The sequence below is a fragment of the Protopterus annectens genome, chromosome 4.part0 (assembly GCF_019279795.1).
Source record: "Protopterus annectens isolate FY-2018-M chromosome 4.part0, PAN1.0, whole genome shotgun sequence".
NCBI classification, from domain to species: Eukaryota; Metazoa; Chordata; order Ceratodontiformes; family Protopteridae; genus Protopterus; species Protopterus annectens.
Genome location: NC_056733.1, coordinates 1022404644 through 1022424062, shown reverse-complemented (window position 1 = coordinate 1022424062; position 19419 = coordinate 1022404644). Strand labels below are relative to the sequence as shown.

At 41.1% G+C, this 19419-nt stretch overlaps 1 protein-coding gene across 1 annotated transcript; it reads left to right on the top strand.

Annotated features, from left to right (window-relative positions):
* Nucleotides 1-218: 218 nt before the first annotated feature.
* Nucleotides 219-11043, top strand: LOC122800384. The gene is made up of 3 exons (XM_044069833.1): nt 219-1221; nt 6917-7425; nt 10882-11043. The coding sequence occupies exons 1-2, from the start codon at nt 219-221 to the stop codon at nt 7387-7389; spliced, it is 1476 nt and encodes a 491-aa protein (XP_043925768.1). The 3' UTR covers nt 7390-7425; nt 10882-11043.
* The last annotated feature ends 8376 nt before the right edge of the window (nt 11044-19419 follow it).

The window sequence follows — 19419 nt, the reverse complement described above, 5'->3', positions numbered from 1 at the left end:
AGTAAGGGTAAGTCACTGTATCCATACAGTATCGCCTTAAGATTTATTCTAGTTTCATAAGTCTATAACTATAGAATTGTAGATGATACAAATTTGTCCAGAACCAAAGTAGTATAAACTATAAATACAGGTGTGTAAATGCTTAACCAGTAATATGTGAACTAATCCTCTGTATGCTCTTCTAAACAGTAACTTCCTTGCCAACATCCCTACCAGAAATGAAAACAGTAGCTCTGCAAATATCAGTAGGCGTGGAAAGTCCAGGGGCTTCCACTGTGGCTACAGTCTCTACCCAGTTTCCTTCTGTACATGGTGGTATAGTTTCTGATGATTATAGTTCAACACCAAGGCCCAGTGAGGTTACAGCAGCTAGCCAATTCCTTTCAGTTCACCACCTTTCTCTGCATTCTGTTCATGCAATAAATCCATCTCTGCCTTCTGAAGAAAGTGTGAAACAAGCAATATTAGATTCTGAACTACTTCGGAAAACTGAAAGTTCCACATTAGTACTGAAAACAACAAAGGAAGAAGCAGAGGTAAATATGCTTCAAGAACCGTTAGGCACCTATGAAGTTCCACTTGAAGAAACTGTAACCAAAGCTGAACAAGCTCTTTCAAGGCCTTCAGTAGTAGTAGAGCCAGTAGCCACTGCAGTGGTACCTTCACTTTCTTACAATGTTCAGGAGACTGAATTAGACATCACTCCTAACAAAACAGAAGTTCCACTTGTTGAGGCAGTTTCTGAAGCTAGACACGAACAACAGGAATTTTCTGTAGAAAATGTTTCTGCTTCCACAGTAAAGTCTGAACTGGACACTGTATTATCTCAGGAAACTAAACATTATGAAGCATTACTACTAAATGCGGAACAAGAATCAGAACTGACCACAGAGGTTCACTCCCAATCACCATCAACCACTTATGAAATACCTCTCCCTGTAACTTCTGTGACAGCTGTAGACCACAAAACGTCTGACAAGTCAGACCAAGTGCCACAGCCAGATAAGACAGAAGAGTATCTATCTAAATACACTGTAGAAGAACAGGATGAACAGTACGTCTCTTCTAAAGAATCTGCTTCTCCTGAAGCAAAGATTGTCCATCACCACTTTGTAAAACAGAGTGATCATATTTCACCTGTGCCAAGGAATCAAACCATGTCTCATCAAGTAGAAGTGAATGTGGATGTTGAATACTTAACTAAGTCACCAGTTTCATCTGGTAGGTATCATCAGGCAAAACACATTTTCCTTGTTTCTTACAACATAGAATTTTCTCTTAAGAAAAGTTGATTTGCTTAATGATGGCACAAACAACAGATATAACACATCACCATCATGTCAATGCCATTGTATACATTTTACCACTTACGAAGAGTTAGAGGAATGCTGGTCACCTGAGTATTGAACATATAATGTGGCTTGGTATCAGGGGACCACTGCCTCTCTACTCCAAGGGCCACTCTAAGTGCTTGGATATCATAGTCTCTAGATAATGTAGATACCGGAAATGGCATCCCTATTTTAGAACACTTTTTCTCTTAGATCTCCCAAAACATCACCTATGAACCATTGTCTTAGGAGATGTAAACATTGATTGGAATGCCCTAACCACTGAAAACCCAAACTCTTCCATAAACCTCTTTGGCTATTCCCAGCTGATCTCAAACCTAACCTGACTAAACAAACACAGTAACTATAGCTCCGTACTAGACTGGGTCCTCACCTCCAATCCCAGTCTGTACCTTAACCCTTTTACTTTACCTGACACACTTAGTGATCACCATCCCACCTATATACTTAGACACTCACCTCAAATACACAAACCCCATCAATTCAAAGACTGCTGTAAACTCTCAAACTTCAATCCTGACACTTTCAACAGCCTGCTCTCATCAATTAACTGATATTTCCTCCACAACCTTTCCATAGAGGATGCTCTTCTTGCCTTCAACAACATTTTCCTAGACACACTCAATTCCCTGGCTCCTATCAGGAAACTAAGGATTAAAACTCAATATATCCTTGCTCACACAAGACACCAAAACTCTAATGAGTACCTGGAGAGAACTCCACAATTTAACCAAAAAAAAGGTCATCCTTGAAAAACAACCCTCACTCTAACCCCCTTTTTGGCAATCCATTAATAAATTGCTGCATCCTGGGTGCCTATCTCCCCCTAATCCTTGCCCAAACAGCCCCCCTTCTGAGATAGCTACACTTCTAAATTCTTTCTTCATTGATTCCTTCTGCAGCCTCACCAAAACCAATACTATTTCCTACCCCCCCCCACCATGAATAATTACCACTTCAACAACCTTGTCTCTTAAACCAGTCCCCACATCCTACATCAAATCTCTTTTGTCCAAATTTAAAACATGCTCACCATCAGTTGACAACTTGCCTCCTCACTTCGTAAAACTAACTGCTAATTCTATTGCTTTCCCTATCTCTATACTAATCAGCAGATCTATCAAGGAAAGCTCTGTGCCCAGTATCTGGAAACTTCTATGGTATTCCACTGCATAAAGGCGGTACAGCAACAGATCCCTCTAATTTCAGACCTATTTCCATCTTATCTCCCGTGTTCAAAATACTTGAAAAAATATATTCACAAACAGCTTCTTGATCATATTCTCCAAGAAAATCTCCTTACCCCCACTCAACATGGCTTTCAGCTAAAGCACAGCACTGCTATTGCTCTAACTTCCTTTATTAATACTATCACAAAAGCACGTGATAACAATAAATTAGTTTCCTGCCTGTTTCTTGATCTATCCAAAGCCTTTGGCACCATTTCTCATAAACTACTATTATCCAAACTTGCTTCTCTCAACCTCTCTAACTCTACTATATCATGGTTCTCCAGATACCTCTCAGATAGGTTCCAGGCTGTGAAATGGCAGTCCAACTTCTCTCCCTTTCTACCAGTACAAAGTGGGGTGCCCCAAGGCTCCATCCTTGGTCTCCTACTTTCAACATCTTTATTAATGACCTCCATCATTCTTGTCCACTCTCAACCACCATTCAATATGCAGATGATTCCAGAATTATCTCCTGCTCTGACAGTATCACACACCTTCATACCCTTACCCAAGAATCCCTCCACTCTGTTAAAAGATGGCTCACCTCACACCAACTAGTACTGAACCCTAAGAAAACTAAACTCCTCATGTTTCTCCCTACCTCTCTTCATCATCATAAAATGTCCTTCTCTGTCTCCTCTCCGAATAATACTGTCATCACATCTGAATTCCATACCAGACTACTTGGTGTTATAATCGATGACCACCTCATATTTGATCTGCACACTCAGCAGTGCATAAAAAAGACCCATCAAAAATTAGGTTTGCTCTAGAGACATAATAAATACTTACAAATGCTTCCAGACTCTCCCTTGCACAAGCCTTTCTACTTCTCACACTGCTGTATGCAGCCCCTATTCTCATACACCTCCAGTCAAACATTCTTACTAAACTAGAACTCACCCATAACAAAATAGCTCGATTTACCTCCAACCTACCTTACCGAACCCACCATTGCATCACCTTAAGAAACCTGCCATGGCTAGAATTTCATCACCAAATCCTAATACCACAGCTTCTCTTGGCACATTCAGTTCTACATCAGCCTTCTTCTTCTCCATCTCCCTCCACTTTCATCCAGTCATATACTCCCAATCGCTGTCTCTCCGCAGCTCTCAACAGAACCTATTGCAAGTCTACATGCCCAACAAAAGCAGTGGTAAATTGGTTCATAGCTATTCCATAGCAAATGCATGGAACAAACTACCCCAGAATATCAGATGTATTACAGACTCTTAACACCTTTAAAATAGCAATTAAAGACTACTTCCACAAATCATGGACATGCCTCTGCCATGACCCAACATAAGCTATCTTCCTCTACCACAGACTACTGCCCTCTCAGATATTACCATACTTGTTCCTGTCAGTGGCGCCCTACCTGTTGTCTTTCTAGTTCTTACTCCATTTACTTTTCCCTCTGTTTCTTATTTCTAGCTACAGTCATATACCTTAGTACTCTTCTTCAACTATATACTCTTCACGTTTGTGGCAGGTCATTATTCCTCTTATTCTCACTATAACATTCTTATGAATATACTCAAACTGTGCAGTCTTTTTTTCTACAACATTTACAGTGGATATAAAAAGTGTACACACCCCTGTTAAAATGGGGGTCCCCTACACATGGTCGACATTTCATAATGTCAAAGACCATATAGCCAAGACCTTATGATCGACATTTGAAATGCCGGCCATGCAAAACTGGTACTGTGTGCGATCTCAGAGTTGGTATATTTAAGTTATGGGGGGTGTGGGGGGCATAGCCCCACACGGGGAGTGCAAGGGGGTGTAGCCCCCCCTGCTGGCAGTTAGAAAGTAAGTTAATGTTGTGTGTTTTACTTTTTTTTACATGTTCAAAATTTCAGGAGTCGAACATATGGTCTCGGCCATATGGGTTTCGGCTTTCTGAAATTTTGAGCATGTATAGTAGACCTGTTAAAATGCCAGGTTTTTGTGATATAAAAAAAAAATGAGACCACAATAAATCATTTCAAAACTTTTCCCATCTTTAATGTGACCTATAACCTGTACAATTCAATTGAAAAACAAACAAATCTGTTAGAGGAAAAATATATAAAAAATAAAAAACGTACAATAAGCTAGTTGCATAAGTGTGCACACCCTTAAACTAATACTTTGTTGAAGCACCTTTTCATTTAATTACAGCATTCAGTCTTCTTGGGTAGGGGTCTATCAGCATGGCACATCTTGACTTGGCAATATTTGCCCACTCTTCCTTGCCAAAGCACTCCAAATCTGTGAGATTGTGAGGGCATCTCTTGTACACAGCCCTCTTCAGGTCACCCCACAGATTTTCTATTGGATTTAGGTCTGAGCTCCATTCTAAAACTTTAATTTTCTTCTGGTGAAGCCATTCTTTTGTTGATTTGGATGCATGCTTTGGGTTATTGTCGCGTTGAAAGGTGAAATTCCTCTTCTGTCTTCAGCTTTCTAGCAGACACCTGAAGGTTTTGGGCCAAAAGTGACTGATATTTGGAACTTTTCATAATTCCCTCCACCATGACTAAAGCCCCAGTTCCAGCTGAAGAAAAGCAACCCCAAAGCATGATACTGCCACCACCATGCTTCACCCTGGGGATGGTCTTCTTTTGGTGATGCAAAGTGTTATTTTTGCGCCAAACGTACCTTTTAAAATTGTGGCCAAAAAGTTCAACCTTGGTCTCATCAGACCATAACACATTTTTTCACACGCTTTTGGGAGACTCGATGTATTGATTTGCAAATTTTAGCCGGGCCTGGATGTTTTTCTGTGTAAGAAAAGGCTTCTGTCTTGCAACCCTACTGCATAGTCCAGACATATGGAGAATACAGGAGATTGTTGTCACATGTAGTACACAACCAGGACTTGGCAGAAATTCCTGCAGCTCCTTCAGTGTTGCTGTAGGTCTCTTGGCAGCCTACCTAACCAGTTTTCATCTTGTCTTTTCATCAGTTTTGGATGGATGTCTAGTTTTTTGCAATGTCACTGTTGTCCCAAATTTTCTTCACTTTTTTACGACTGTCTTCACTGTGTTCCATGGTATATCCAGTGCTGTGGAAATGTTTTTGTACCCCTCTCCTGACATACTTTTCAACAATGAAATCCCTTTGATGCTTTGTAAGCTCTCTGCAAACCATAGCTTTTGCTCTAGCAGTCAACTGAGTAAATGTCAGGAAAATCCTACTAGGACAGCTGAACTTTATTTGGGGTTAATCAGTCTCCTTAACTGATGGCAGGTGTGTACCCAAGAAGACTGAATGCTGTAATTAAAGCAAAAGGTGCTTCAACAAAGTATTAGTTTAAGGGTGTGCACACTTATGGAACCAGCTGATTGTACATTTTTATTTTTTATATTTTTCCCCTAACAGATTTGTTTGTTTTTCAATTGAATTATACAGGTTATAGGTCACATTAAAGGTGGGAAAAGTTTTGAAATAATTTACTGTGGTCTCATTTTTTTATATCACAAAAACCTAACATTTTAACAGGGGTGTGTGCACTTTTTATATCCACTGTATGTATATGTCCATTACCCTCTCTTTATCCCTGATGATAAATCTCTGTTACTTATACTTTATCATCTTATACAGAATGTGTTTTTTATGTAAAACTAAACTAGTTATGTATAGATAATGTTAATTATTCATTGTTTTTCGCTTTTGCAACAACTGTTTATATGTTAATTATGTTTAAGAGCTTTTCTCCTTGGGTCTCTGCTGAAAAAGGGCTCTGCCCAATCAGACTTACCCAGTTAACAAATGTTAAATAAATAAGTATTCTGTATTTGGAGTTGCTTCCACACTGTATGGAGATCTCCGTTAAAATGTTCGAACTTTCACAAATTCGATCATATGGTGGCAACCATATGACAGTCGAACTTTTGAAAGTTTGATCATGTAATATAGACTCTGAAACCCAGGGAGCAATGAATGGTTGACGTCAGCTTTCCTATCCTGGGGGGGAGTTGGTCTGATCTGCTACATGCTCCTGTCATGTGTTGCAATATGGCTGCTGCTGGGAGGGTTTGGGGCCAGGAGGAAAAGGAAAGTCCCTAATGACTGTTAGGATAATGGCTACACTCTGATTGGCTGTCATCCTAAGAAGGAATGACCAGGCATGGCCACAGCAGGAGCCTGATGGTTAGCAGGCAGTGGCCTACGAAAACAATAAAAAAAGTTTCTTGAGCTATTTTCTTTCTCGCAAGTGTAATTCCTTATTAGAAAGCTGTACTGAGATGTATGTTTCTGTTAGACCCATTGTTCATTGTCAGAGTGTATCAGAAACACAAATAATAACCTGAGTCTCTGAATATGTTTGTTTCTATTTAGCCACACAACATGGCAAAGAATCAAGAAAACTCAGACAGTCACAAATGTCACAACCTCTGTATTGTGACTATGAATACTGTGAACCAAAAGATATAACTACTCAGAAACAAGAATCTTCTTCAGCAATCCACAGTCACGCTGGCACTTCTCAAGACCAAACTACTGCGAAAACATCGTACTCACCCAGACCTCATACTGGTTCTCGAAGAAACCACAGAAGTTGCATGAGTAACTGCCATCATGTCAAGGATTCTCCAGTAACACACAGCAGCCAGGTGACTAGCTGCTGCCACGTACAGGATGCGGGCAAAGAATGCCATCATTCTTTCATTTCTACAACTATTGTAGTAAATCCCAAATCTCCAGTACAACAAATGCCAAGACTCCACAACTGTGATGGCTTTTCTTCTCAAGAAAGTGCTGAAGAAACACCAATTAACATTAGAGTACCATTGGCGGAGGAGGAGAATTAGAAGCTCAGAAATGAAGGCGGCCCAAATTCTCTGCAGGTATTTCTGCTTAGACGTTTGTATAAGTGTTGCCTTTAAGGGAATGACTTGTAATACAGAAAGACATCTGACATAATGTGTTAAACAGGATTTGCTGCTCCTCATTCATATACACTGATTAGGTCAAAGTGTTCAGAAAAGGTAGACATTTAAGCACTTTGCATACAGATCTAAAGATTAAGTGCTGACTCTAGCCATGGAGAGAGACAAAATATAGCATGAATAAAGGGTTTCCAGGCAGAAGGCAACCTTTTCTCAGGTTAAAACTTTGATATATAGTTCCCATCTTTCACATTTACAATAACTTCCTGAAGATTAGTGTATGTGAGTGACTGTGTGAGTGAGTGTGAGAGTGTGTGCGTGTGAGTGTGTGTGAGTGTGTGTATGTGAGAGTATGTATGTGTGTGTGTGTGTGTGTGTGTGTGTGTGTGTGTGTGTGTGTGTGTGTGTGTGTGTGTGAGTGTGTGTGAGTGTGAGAGTGTGAGAGTGTGAGAGTGTGAGAGTGTGTGAGTGTGTGTGTGTGTGTGTGTGTGTGTGTGTGAGTGTGAGTGTGTGAGTGTGAGAGTGTGTGAGTGTGAGAGTGTGTGTGTGTGTGTGTGTGTGTGTGTGTGTGTGTGTGTGTGTGTGTGTGTGTGTGTGTGTGAGTGTGAGTGAGTGAGTGTGTGTGTGTGTGTGTGTGTGTGTGTGTGTGTGTGTGTGTGTGTGTGTGTGTGTGTGTGTGTGTGTGTGTGTGTGTGTGTGTGTGTGTGTGTGTGTGTGTGTGTGTGTGTGTGTGTGCATGTGAGCATGTGTGTGTTTGTCTGTATGGTGAGTTATAGTGGCATTCCATCATAAAATAAAGATCTCAGAATGCAGCCATGTTTTAAAGCATGCAAAGTTTTGCCAATTTGTGATTAGCCAATTCATTTAGTTCCGAGTAACAAAAGTATTTGTAACTACGGATTTGGAGACGAAGACATGGATATTTTGGTATTATTTCATGTAATGTTGAGCATGGATGTTTGCAAACATACATCTGAGCCTAATGTCAGCAATTAAGGAAAGAGCTCGTATAATCACAGAGGAACGGAAACATACCTCTCAGCCTCTGAGCTTTAAAAGTCATAGCGCTGTTTTTTTTTTTTTAATTATAGCACTTTCAGTGCCTATAAATAAGTTTGACTTTGAGGAGCAAAGGCTAGAATCAAGGGCCAAAATGATAGCACTATGTTAAATCGCAGCAGATGAGATGTATAAATAGGACTGATAAAGGTTATAGCTGTTGCAAATTACTCTGCAGCCAACCACTGCCTCCTAACTGCATTCAAAAACAGAAGCCCAGTTTTGCTTAAGCAGCTATGTTTTTAAAACTGGAAAATTGTTATTAATTTGTGATTGGCTGATGCAGCTGGTTCTAAGTAGCAGGCATTGCTTCCTAAATCATTTTCCTGCTACACTTCATTTTAGTCCAAAGATTGTATGGCCTTAAAGAATAATACAGGCTACTTCAATTTTGCCTGCTAATAGGGACATTACAAATAGTTTATGGGTCAGTGGGTCAGTTAGCTTTAAGGTGAGACAGAGATGTTTCCATGGATCAGAGGGAGGGAGAGAGAGAAAAATTAATCTCTAGGGTCATATAAAAGTAGGCTGGTAAGTCTGCAGCAATGTTTTATTTGTTTCAGAAGTTTATTAATACATAATTATATAACATGTTTAAAGACAGAGGGGATTCTAGCTAGAGCGAAAGGCAGTTTGTATTACCAGATCATTTCCAGACCATTTCTATAGGTTTGTTACGTGATTTGATTTTTATTAAATGTGTTGCTTTACATTGTTTTTTTTTGGCTGTTTTGGAAATTATAATGTAAGTTTTTTGTTTTTTTTTTTGGATAATGACTAACTCTAATATTTTGGAAAAGTACTTCTGTAATTGTTTTCCACAAGCCACTAGTCTGTTGGTCACTCTTTCTCCCACTCCAGGTGTAAACTGTGTATATACTTTTCTTTAAGGAGTTACTGTCCTTTGTTTCTTTTCAGAGTTTAAGCCCAGTGCTAAGCTTAAACTAAAGTGTATACTTCTATATTGCTAAGCCTGCATAAATATAAAAATGTGCTTATCATTTTTGTATATGTAACATTGGGTGTGTAGTTTTGTGGATACAAGATGTTTTTTGTCATTTATTTTCACCAGGAGTCAGACATTTCTTCAAGGTGAATCTCATTTGTTGAGCTTTCTTTGATATAATGTGTTAAAATTTCTATGGTGTCAATTTTTAACTGAGCAGCATTGGTCTAAATTGACATACCTTTCAAACTGCCAAGTGTATTGACACATAAATAAAACACATTTGAAGGCTCTGAAATGGCTTTCAATGAATATGGCTGAGGTTTGCATACTTCCCCTTTGTTGATAGGTTAGAAATGTTAGGATATAATATTTCCAAGGTGTTGTTTCCTCACAGCAAGTGGATCTCCATTTCGATTCTTGGCTGGGGTGCTTTCTGTGTGGAGTCTGCATGTCCTCCCTGTGTTTGCATGGGTTTCCTCTGGGTGCTGCAGTTTCTTCACACATTTCAGAGGCATGCAGTAGGCAGATTGGGCACTCTGAATTGGCTATAGGTGTGAGTGTATGTGCAAGTGAGTGGTGTGCAAGGACTACCTTAGCAGGGCTAGCCACCCAGTGGTGTAAACCTTGGCTCTAGATGATTGTCACTGTTGAAGTGACACCATGACCTCATGTGCAAAAATGGGAAAAAGGGGTTGTGGATGGATGGATGGATGGATGGATGATGGATGGATGGATGGATGGATGGATGGATGGATGGATGGAAGGATGGATGATGGATGGATGGATGGATGGATGATGGATGGATGGATGATGGATGGATGGATGGATGGAAGGATGGATGATGGATGGATGGATGGATGGATGGATGGATGGATGATGGATGGATGGATGATGGAGGGATGGATGGATGGATGGATGGATGATGGAGGGATGGATGGATGGATGGATGGATGGATGGATGGATGATGGATGGATCACCTAACTAGACTGTACCGTGCTTTAACACAGAAGTATACAGCAGAGAGGTACTAAATGTCAGTGCTTGCAGCAGAGGCATGGTAAATGTCGGAGCTGCAGGCTAAAGAGCAAGAGGATAAAGTAGCTGCTGAATGAACAAACTGCCAGCGTTAACTCAACCAGTGTATTTGCAAAGTGTATTATTTCACTGAGTGTTGAAGAAGGCAGGAGTGTAACACTGAATCAAGAGACATGGCTACAGTTAACTCAACACCCCAACCCCATGTAAAAAATGGGGAAAAGGGGGTTAAGGATGATGATGACGATGATTTCATTGCTTTTGCTCTTTCTGCATTGCTTAAAGAGTATTTGCTAACTGTGAAGAAATGTAAATTAAAGATATTTATGTTTAGAATATATTAACTGTTTTTCATGGTTTGTTTTGACAGGGTCAGAGGAATAAAGTCATGCAGCAAAGAAGATTTTCATTGCTTCATTTCATCTCTGGCAAAGGACCTGCTTATGTTTCCCAATAGCCTCTTTTCTGAGTGAACATAACATTTTAACACAAACACTGCATGCTACAAATAAAGAGTTGACCTGTATTATGACCTGTAGTCCTGAAGTCTTTCTTAGAAATATGTTGAAATACAAAATGTCTGATTAGGGTTGGTTTGTGAATGTATTACTCTGGGTATTCAGAGTAAAAGGAAGTTTTGTACTCAGCATAACTTTCCATCTGTGTTGTCCATTTTCATTCTTCCTCAACAGATGGGTTTGGATCTGATCCCTCAGATCCAACTTGGCTGTTGCTAAAGCTTGTGGCCACCAAGAACTCTTGAGCTCTTCCCTTAACCACAAAGCCCCAACCCCAATTACCTCAGATCTAGTTTGCTGACTTTAGTAGAAATTAAATATTGTTATCCCAAGAAGAAGGAGGAAAAAGGCTATATCTGGAGATAAAAAATGCAAGACAGAAAAGACCTGTAATCACTCATTCTTCCAGACGTATTCAAGGATGGGGGTTGGCAGGAGGAGAGTTCAGAAAGAATGAAAATTTGCCCTGTTTTTCCATTTTTTCAAACAGTCTTTTGAAATTCGTTCCTACCTTAAAAATAAATGTTGGATAATTACCAACCACCTCATATAATTCTATGTTTGTCTTAAACAAACTCCAATTAGTTCTAATTATTTGGGTGAAAAATTCAGTCAAAAGACTGTTTGAAAAAACGGAAAAACAGGGCAAAATTAAAAAAGCAACTAATGCTTGTGGTAGCTGTAATCTATGCCCATACATATACAAAGAGGATAGTATTTATTTAAATAATGGACTCAATAGTAAGGTAAAATGTTGTAAGGGTAACTGTAACAGTAAGATGTTAGTTTATTTAGCAGTATGTACAGAATGCAAAGCATTTTACATAGAGAAGACTGAAAGAATATTTAAGGAAAGAATATGGGAACATTTATATGACATCAAAAAAGGCAAAGATACTACTGCCTTGTTTAAATATTCAGTCTCATGTCAGTCTTTCAAAGGTTACAAATTTGCTATTATTGGTACGGTTAAATGTAACATCAGGGGTGGAGATATGAAAAACATATTGTTAAATATGGAATTAAGATGGCAATTGAGATTAAGGGCTACCTTTTTTCCTGGTCTTAATGAATATGTGAGTATAAAGCCTGTATTAACAGTTAATCCATGAGGGTGTGAATCAATACATCAACACGTTATATACATATTTTTTAGAAATTGTAATAGTAAAGTTTTACTGTTGTTTGTTTAAGCATTTTTTCATTTTGTAAAAAAGTTTTTTGTAATCCCTTTTGTATAGATGTACACACAATATGTATCATAACCACATATACAAAAAAGTGAACCTTGGGTCTTTAAAATTTTAATTAGTTATTATTGTTATCAATTAGGATTGTTATAAATAATGAGGGTAGCACAAGTGAATTTTATCTGTTGAAGTCTTGTAGGGAGACGAAAGTGCTCATTGTGGAATTATTGTGGAATTTATTGTGGATATATAAAGCTTCTACGTTCTTTTACAGGTGGCCTGGACTGTTTTTCATTAACTTTTCGAGTTTTTTGTCGTCACATTTATTTTTTATTAATTGGTCCTTGCGGTAAATTAATCCTGTCAATAGGGACATACCTGAAAAAATAGGGACATCCTGTACAGGGGTAAATCAGGTCTGAAAATACCAACATTCCTTCAAACAGAGACAGTTGAGAGATCTGGTTAACCAGGCCTGACAATAGCAATATTCTTCCAAACACAGACAATTGAGAGATCTGGTTAGTATCATCACAGTAGTGACTGGTTTTCTGTATAGTGTAGTAGACAGCTTTAAAAATCACATGACAGAACAGGGGAGGGGTAAATAAGGCATGAGAATAGGAACCTTCCTCCAAAATAGGTACAGTTGAAAGATGCGGTCAATCAAGACTAAAAATAGAAACATTCTTCCAAACAGGGACATTTGAGAGATCTGGCTAGTATCACCACAGTAGTCACTGGTTTTCTGTGTGGTGTACTAGACATCTCTAAAAATCACATGTGTGACACCCCACCACTGGCCCAATAATCAAGGAGCTTTTATCCTCACCACTGGCAACAGTGGGGGACGTACACACTGTTAGGATGACAGGTACACACACACTATTTCCAGATGCAGATCTCTGCATCAAGTGCAATTTCGCTTAAGAGCACACAGAGTCCACAGTCAGTTTGAGGCCAGGTTCTCTCTCCTTCTCCAGATCCCCAATAAGACTCCCCACTGGCACAGCTATAGAGTGGAGATCTCAGCTGAGTGGCCAAGCCAAGGCCTCCGGCACTCTCTCTGACCAACCAGTGCTTCATGTCCCTGCCCAAGTAGCTGACAAACACACTCTTTGAGGTTTGATACACACACATACACACACACACACACACACACACACACACACACACACACACACACACACACACACACACACACACCTGGGAAAGGCTGGCACAGGTTTACTAGCTATGTCCCCTCCTGCCCAGACTATAAGGTTGTTATCACTGCCACCAGTCACTCCTTATCAGCTACTTTAAGGTCCTTAACAAAGGATGTCCAATCTTACTGTGTAATATTACTATCAATACAAATGGTAGTTTGACCAAGAGCAAGGCTATTAAGAGTGGCCGACAGTGTCACAAAATAAATATGCAAGTACTCTCAGAATTTAAATATATCTCACAAATATCAGCCACAATGATAGGTTTACATATATTCAATAATAAATAAAAGAACAAGAAAATACTCAGTAAATAATTACAGTTACATCAGAGTTCAAAATCACTGGAAATAATTAAAACAACATTGCAGGACAGTCTCAAATAAATACAGAAAACATCTAAGCAATACTTTGCTATATTCCTGACTGAATCTAAGAGAATTACTGTACCCTAGTTAACTTACTTACAGAGCAAGGCAAGTGTGATGTGGTGAATGGGTCTCCTTGTCAGGTCAAAGACAAAATACATAATGCTATTGTCTCTCTCAGAGAGTTCTTAAATTAATATCTCAAATATTTCTGCTGAGTTGGCTTGCAAGATGACATCACTTCTTGTCATCTGACTTTAGTTCCCAAGCTAAACCCCCATTGCTAGAAACTGCCACCATTTAGCATCTCCCTATGAAAATACATAGCTCTCAGATCTGTGCAGCTGCTGGAAGACATAAAAGAATAAAACACTTACAAGACAATGCAGAAGACTCCCTAGTCTTAGACATCCTGTCTCCTTGCTGCATTGAAACCATCTTTTATGGTGCAGTTACTTTAATTTCAACTATTTTTCTGAAGTTTTGCAAGTTAACTTTCTATGTTCCAGTTTCCACTATTAAATATACATTCACACAATTACAATAGTTTATGTACATTTGTGTTCTCTTCCAGTAGGGTACACTGTGGACACATCTCTAAGCTGAGTACTCTACAAAATATCTCTTCAGCACACACGTCTAAACAAACCATCTTATATGACATACAGTTCTAATACATTTGTAACACAAGCATATGAATTATGTTGATATTCACAAATGACATATGATTATTTACAAAAATCCAGCTGTGCTGGAAGTACCTTCTTTTGTCACACTTCTCCCCCCTTGAAGACTCAAGCTAGTTTTTCAAGTGACCCTTGAGAAATGTTGCTTGAGAGGGATGATTATCTGTGAATATATTGCCCCATTCCCTGTCTTGAGAGGCCATCTGTGTTGGTATTGCTAACCCCACTGCAGTGCTGCACTGTTATATCATATGCCTGCAACCCAAGGCTCCACCTTAGTAATTTGGCATTTTGATGGCTGGCTTGATGTAACCATATTAAGGGATTGTGGTCTGTAACTACAGTGAATTTTCTTCCATACAGATGAGGCTGAAGTTTCTGCAGTGCCCACACTATGGCTAGACATTCCTTTTCTACAGCTGCATAGCATTCCTCCTTGTGTTGGAGACTATGACTAAGATATACTACTGGGTGCTCTTCCCCCTCTGAGGAAACCTGGCTGAGTGCATCCCCCACCCCATGGTTTGAAGAATCCACCTGCACAACAAATTATTTGCTGTAATCTGGACTGGCTAACACAAGGGGTCCTCCCAAAGCTCCTTTAAGCTTCTGGAATGCCTATGCACATGCTGTGATCCACAATACCTTATCTGGCTTGTTTTTCCTTGTCAGGTCTGTAAGGGGAGCAGCTATGCTCCCCTCACAGACCTGACAAGGGGAGCAGCTATGCTACTATAACTGGGGACAAACTTTCTGTAGTACCCTACTGTTGCTAAGAATCCCCTCACCTGCTTTTTTGTAACATGCTTGGATTGCTTTCACTTTGGCAGGTTCTGGCCTGATTTTACCACTTCCCACTCTATGTCCCAGGTAGGAGAACTCTGCCATACCCACCTAACATTTATTGGGCTTAATGGTCAACCCTGGCCTCTGTAGTTTGCCTAGCACCTTCCTGACATGCTGAAGGTGCTCTTGCCAGGAATAGCTGTAGATGGCAATATCAACCAGGTAACCAAGGGTGAAATCTCCTGCTCCTGCTAGGATATGATCTACCAGCCTCTGAAAAGTCACTAGGGAATTTTTCATCCCAAAAGGCATCTTCATGAACTCATACAAGCTGAAAGGAGTCACAAAGGCTGACCTCTTAGCACTGAGAGTCAAGGGCACCTGTCAGTAACCCTTGGTAAAATCAGCGGTGGTAAGATACTTAGCCCTACCCAGCTGCTCTAGGACTTCATCTTTCCTAGGCATGGAGTAAGCATCTGACTCTGTGTGACTATTTAATTTCCTGCAGTCCTCACAGAGCCTGGTGCTGCCATCCTTCTTTGGTACCAGTACCACTGAGGGGGCTCAGAGACTGCTGGACTCCTGGATTACCCCTAATTTCAACATTTCCTGTATCTCCTCTCTGAGTCTGTTTGACTCTCTCAGGCACCCTATATGGGGCCTACTTAATAGGCCTTTGGGGTCCTGTATCCATATGGTGCTACACCAGGTGGGAGCACCGTGCTTTCCCAGTGAACATGCCCACAAATTCCTGTAACACTGCCAGGATTTCTTGAATCTGGGTAGGGGATAGCTACTGGGACATTGCTACTGCTTCCACTGAGGTGTCAGTCTGAGCTTCGCTGAGAAGATCAGTCACCAGATCCCCCTCAGACTCCTCCTGCTATCCAATGCAAATACTCGGCACAAGGGCCTCTCTATGATGGTAAGGTTTCATAGGTTCATAGACTGGTACTAGGCCATCAGCCCTAGGGCCTATACAAGCCTAGCCATAAGAATTCCCTGGCTATTTCTTCCCACACTATTTACTTCCCTGGACCCCTGTCTAGCAGGGCAACTGACATGATCCCCGGGGTGAATTTCCTATCTCCCATCCAATCGTCAAGGTTCCTTTTGAAGAGGGCCAAAGAGGCACTCTGCTTGACATGTATGGGCAGTCTGTTCCAGAGTCTGGGGAGTCTCTGGGTCAGGAACCTATCCCTCCAGCATGTTTTGTTTATTGTGATGACAAGGTTTAGATCCCTGGAGCATGTGGCTCTGAGGGATTGGGATTTCTTTAAGTGTAGCATGTCCAACAGCTCTGGGTTTGACATGGCCTTGTATGTTAAGCAGAGATCGCCTGAGTAGATGATATGTGACAGAGTATAGTTGGAGTTTTTTAAGGCGGTCAGTGTAAGGCATCTGCTTTAGGCCTGTGATTCTTTTAGTGAGGTATTGCTGCGGCCTTTCCAGTTGTTGCAGATGTCTTGAGAGGTACATACCAAATGGGGCATTGTATTCTATAATGAATCTAATGAGGGATGAGTACAGTGGGACAATGACCTCTTTTTTTCTAAATGAAAAGCCCTTAGTGATGAGGTGTGCCACATAGAAGGATTTCCTGACTGTTGTGGCAGTGTGGTTATCGAAGGTGAGATCAATGTCCACCTGTGTCCCTAAGTCTCTTATCACACTTTCAGTGTTTAGTGTACTGCCACCTATGTGGTAATTCACGGGTACATGTTTTTCCCAAAGGGGATAACTATACATTTCTTGGCATTGAGCTTGAGCCCATGGCTCTGGCACCAAGCATCTGTTTCTGTAAGGCCCTTTTGTAGAGTATCCACATCATTTTAACATGGTACAAGTTGTGCCCCTGCCTCCTGCCTAGCAGTTCTACCATGTAATTAACATCACTGACCTTCCTTATCACTTTGAAGGGTTCCCTACCAAGCTGCCTGCAGCTGGTTGTGTCTGACAGGAATGAGAACCATTACCTGGTGCCCTACAGCATACTTTCTAGCTCAAGCATTCCTATCATACCAGACCTTTTTCTGCTGTTGGGCTTCTGCCATGTTCTCCTGGGCCAAGCCCATGAGTTCTCTGACCCTTGTCCTGAAGTTTAGGATATATGCCACAACAGACTCCTTGTGGGATTCACATTCACCCTCCCACTCATCTCGAATCAAATCTAGAGGTTCCTTCACCCTACACCTATACAGCAGCTTGAAATATGAAAAACTGTGGATTCCTGGGGCACCTCTCTGTAAGCAAACAACAGATGGGGCAAATATTTGTCCCACTCCCTCTTGAACTGGTCTGCAAATACCCATAGCATGCTCTTTAATGTGGAGTTTAACCTCTCCACCAGATCATTATTCTGGGGATGGTAGGGGTGGTCTTTAGGTGCTTCACCCCACAGTGCTTCCACAGACAAGCCAGCAGGTCTGACATGAAATTGGCACCTCTTATCAGTCAGTATGTCTTTTGGGAAACTGACCCTGCCGAAAATCTCTAACAAAGCATTTGCCAGCTTTTCTGCCTCAGTGGAGGACAATGCCACTGCCTCTGGGTATCTGGTAGCATAATCTACTACCACTAGGATATATTTCTTCCCTGTGGAACTTGGGGTACTTAGAGGCCCCACAATATCCATAGCTACCCTCTGAAATGGCTGCTCAATCACAGACAAAGACATCAAAGGATCTTTGACCTTCTCCCCTGCCTTGCCTACATTTTGGCACTGCTCACAGGTCTGGCAGTACTCTGTTACATCTCTGTAAATCCCAGGCCAATAAAGTTTTGCATAATACATCTCTTCATAGGTTCATAGGTTCATAGGTTCATACTAGGCTATCTGCCCGAGGGCATTTACAAGCCGAGCCCATAGTTTTGTGGCTTACGCCACCCCTTTAGTATGGGGAGCTATACCCATTATTTTGCTGTGCCTCTGTCGAGCAGTGACACTGAGGTAATCCCTGGGGTATATCTGCGATCTCCCATCCATTGGTCAAGATTTCTCTTGAACAAGGCCAGCGAGGTGCTCTGCCTCACGTATACCGGGATTTTGTTCCACAGCATAGGGAGTCTTTGGGTGATGAATCTATCCCTCCAGCACGTCCTATTAATAGCCGTGTCGAGGTTTAAGTCTTTGAGGTGAAGCATATTCATCAAATCTGGGTTTGACATGGCCTTGTATGTTAGGCAAAGGTCACCTCTGAGCAAGCGGTAAGCGACTGAATAGAGCTGGAGTTCTTTCAGTCGGGCAGCATAGGACAGATGTTTGAGACCCTTTATCCTTTTGGTGAGGAACTTTTGTGGCCTCTCCAGCTGCTGCAAGTGTCGGGTCAGATACATTCCGAATGGGGCATTGTACTCAATCATTGGTCTGATGAGTGATGAGTATAGGGAGACTATGACCTCCCTTGATCTAGATGAGAATCCCTTCATGATAAGGTGGGCAATGTAGAAGGTCTTCCTAACTACTTTAGCTACATGGGTGTCGAATGACAGACTACTATCAACCTGGGTCCCCAGGTCCCTGATAACTTCTTCTGTGCTCAGTGGATTGCCACCTATTTGGTAGCTAGGGGTAACCGTGTTTTTCCCGAAGGGTATGACTATGCACTTTTTGGCATTTAACTTTAGGCCATGGCTCTGGCACCAGTTATTCATTTCTGTGAGACCCTTCTGAAGGATATCTGTGTCAGATGTGTTTTCTACTATGGCGCCCAGTTTGCAGTCATCTGCAAACTTTGTCAGCCATAACCCTCCTGTGTTTGCTTGTACTTCGGAAAAGTAGATGCCAAACAAGAGTGGGCCCAGGACTGAGCCCTGTGGTACACCACTTGTGACAGGCTTTGAGTCTGACATGGTGCCAGCAACTCTGACCCTATGGGTTCTGTCACTCAGCCAGTTTGCAACCCACCTTGTGATGTATGGGTTAACGTTTAAGCTGATGAGTTTTTCAATGATACCCGAGTGGGGTATTGTATCGAAGGCCTTCGCCAGATCGAGGTAGGCTGTATGGACTGCCTTTCCCTCATCAATGGCTTTGGTGACTGTTTCGAAAAAGTCATCCAAGTTTAGAAGGCATGATCTGCCTTTGACAAAGCCAAACTGGGATGGATCCAAAGTCTGCAAGTTCCCTATGTCTTTATTTATGAGGTCCAT

Coding starts and splice junctions, on each gene's coding strand:
- LOC122800384 (XM_044069833.1), top strand. CDS start 219: ATGAAAACAGTAGCTCTGCAAATATCAGTAGGCGTGGAAAGTCCAGGG. Junction 1,222..6,916: donor TAAGTCACCAGTTTCATCTG/GTAGGTATCATC, acceptor GTTTCTATTTAG/CCACACAACATGGCAAAGAA.